We start from the raw sequence: 2,500 nt of genomic DNA, 5'->3' as shown, positions 1-2,500 counted from the left end.
GTAAAGATGCTAAGTTTCATATAAGGTTTGGCTGGTATAATCTGTGATACAGGAAGGGGTTGCTGTAAAAATATTGATAATTTGGGAAAGCATTACAGAATAGAATCTTGAATTCAGATTAATTTTTTATGTTGAATTATGTAATTTCATTATATGACCTTTATGTGGTGAACAGATACTTTTTTATTATGCCAGTATGACACTTCCCAAATTCACATTAGGCACAGGACTACATGTTATAATGCTGTATTTGAATTGTTCAGTCTGTTTGTATTGTTTGTATGTCAGTAGTTTCATAAAATTCAGATGTTAGTCATGTGAAAAAACAAACTATTTATAGCTTATTATATGATTAGAGATAAAAGAAAGAAACTTCCTAACTGTCATAAAAAAACAGTAATAACTTAAAATGGTAATGATATAACTATTGCTCTTTGAGTTTTATAAAATAAGATTTTGCAAAGATGATGCTTCGGAAAAATTTAGGAAAAATTCATATGTTTTAATGACTCTGGAAGTTTGAGGAATGATTGAATGGGGCAGGAATGGTCTCCTTTATTTCAGATAGATTGTATCAGTGTGCTTTTGAAATCTTGCTTTGACAGAACTGAAGTAATGATCAGATAAATGATCTTTGGTTTGGAAAAGAATTAATCAGAATGAAGTTTAGCTAGATGTTCAAACAAAAGTTTTGCTGATTGTGACTTTCTGGTAAGAAGTGAGTGCAAATATGTGTAACTGAATCTAGATAATGAAGACTGACTTTCTTTTCAGCATACAAAGGCATTCTATTTTTTATGTTAAGAGGGTGAAGTATTTGGGTGTATAGTTAGTTGTTATTTAGGTTCTACAAAGTTCCTGTTAGCTTTTGATAATTATTCTCATTTTTGAGTTCTGTTATACTTATTTTATTTAAAAAAAGTAAAGTAGTAAGCTCAAATATAAAAGAAAGTTATAAACAAAGTTGGGTTAATAATAATGATCTTTTAACCCAATGACACTGGGAAAAAGCTGTGCTCATTTTAGATTATGTCTCATAGATGGCTCTGCATGTGCTTAGCCACAAAGGGGTCAGTTAGTAGACCTTGAATTCCTTAAATTCCTTCGAAATTTTTTTTTTTTTTTACTAATACTATCAATATCAATGGTGTTATTTTTATGATAGTCATTAAAATGATTATATTGTTATTGACATTGGTAACAGTAATATAAGATTCCATAAAATATTTTCAAAAATCAAGGAAAAGAGTAAACAGGTGAGACAGGTAGTATTCATAATTGGCTCATTGATGACAGGCGGAGCCATCTATGTGTAAACACAATAAATAAAATAAACTCACAGTGGGCATGGCTTTTATGTATGTCGGCTTTGGATTAAAAGAAGAACCCCCATTATTCTGAATTATTTTGCAAGTTGTGCACCCGTAGGATATTTTTCAATTTTAAATATTGTTTCAGGCTACCAGGATGGTTTTATCCAGAAACAGGAAGACCTTTGGAGGAAACATTTGTGAGGAACCTGATTGGAGAAAAGTACCAGCAACTTATTGATGAACTTTTTAATGCATTAAGAGAAGAAAACAGGGAAACACTTGCTTCTTATCTACTGCCATACATACGTAAGGTTAAAAAATGTACGTAATTTGACTTCTTGTATTCAGAAATTGTTCCTAATTGATGATAATCAGTCAACTTATTCGGTAATCATTATTTGTAGCTCATAAAGCAGTCAACCAAAGTCCTTAAAAGAATATTTGACTCAGATGCTTTATGCCTATATAAAGAGAAAAAATTAAAAACTCTAGCATTTAACTTATATAGTGACCGTTTATACTGTAGTATATAGAGAAAAAACAGTAAAATGTCACCTATACATTTCCTTCAGCCAGTCAGAACTCTACCATAAACTATTTCAAGGTTCCTGATCTTTAGTAGAGTCATTTGTAATATGCCAAGTGCTGTCTCACCAAGCAGCAAACACCATGAGAAGTTGTGAATAGTGGGCATTCATTCATGACTGACAATTGTGTCATTCAATATAAGAAAAATCCTAACACTAAATAAACATTTTTCAGGTCTACCGCCACAGATTGATGAAAATTTCTACCCACTTCCTACAGGCTACCCCCATGGCCTGTGCATTATCATAAATGTTAAAAATTTCATGAAACCTAGAGGAGATCATGATAATGTACGTACAGTTTGGTATAATGTATGGGTTCAGATTCATTGTTACCTGTTAACTTCTGCATAGTGAATTTACCATAAAACTTTCTTTAGTTATTATATTAACTTAGCCAGGCCTAAGTGCATGAGAATGTGTTTGTGTGTTTGTATGCATGTGGACATATTGATATGTGTCTGTGCCTGTATAGATGTGAGTTTTGTTAAATGTATGTTTGTATATATATATATATATATATATATATATATATATATATATATATATATATATATATATATATATATATATATATATATATATATATATATATATACA

General features: G+C 30.4%; 1 protein-coding gene across 1 annotated transcript in view; it reads left to right on the top strand.

Moving 5' to 3' along the window:
* Positions 1-2,191, top strand: part of LOC119576932 (caspase-8-like) — a gene marked incomplete at its 3' end in the record, with an annotated part of 7,774 nt that extends 5,583 nt beyond the window's left edge. Inside the window, 2 exon segments of the mRNA XM_037924583.1 lie at positions 1,459-1,634; positions 2,076-2,191. Coding sequence (XP_037780511.1) covers positions 1,459-1,634; positions 2,076-2,191 — 292 coding nt within the window.
* Positions 2,192-2,500: the final 309 nt, after the last annotated feature.

The sequence above is a fragment of the Penaeus monodon genome, chromosome 9 (assembly GCF_015228065.2).
Source record: "Penaeus monodon isolate SGIC_2016 chromosome 9, NSTDA_Pmon_1, whole genome shotgun sequence".
Taxonomy (NCBI): Eukaryota; Metazoa; Arthropoda; class Malacostraca; order Decapoda; family Penaeidae; genus Penaeus; species Penaeus monodon.
This window is presented reverse-complemented; position numbering and strand designations above follow the sequence as displayed.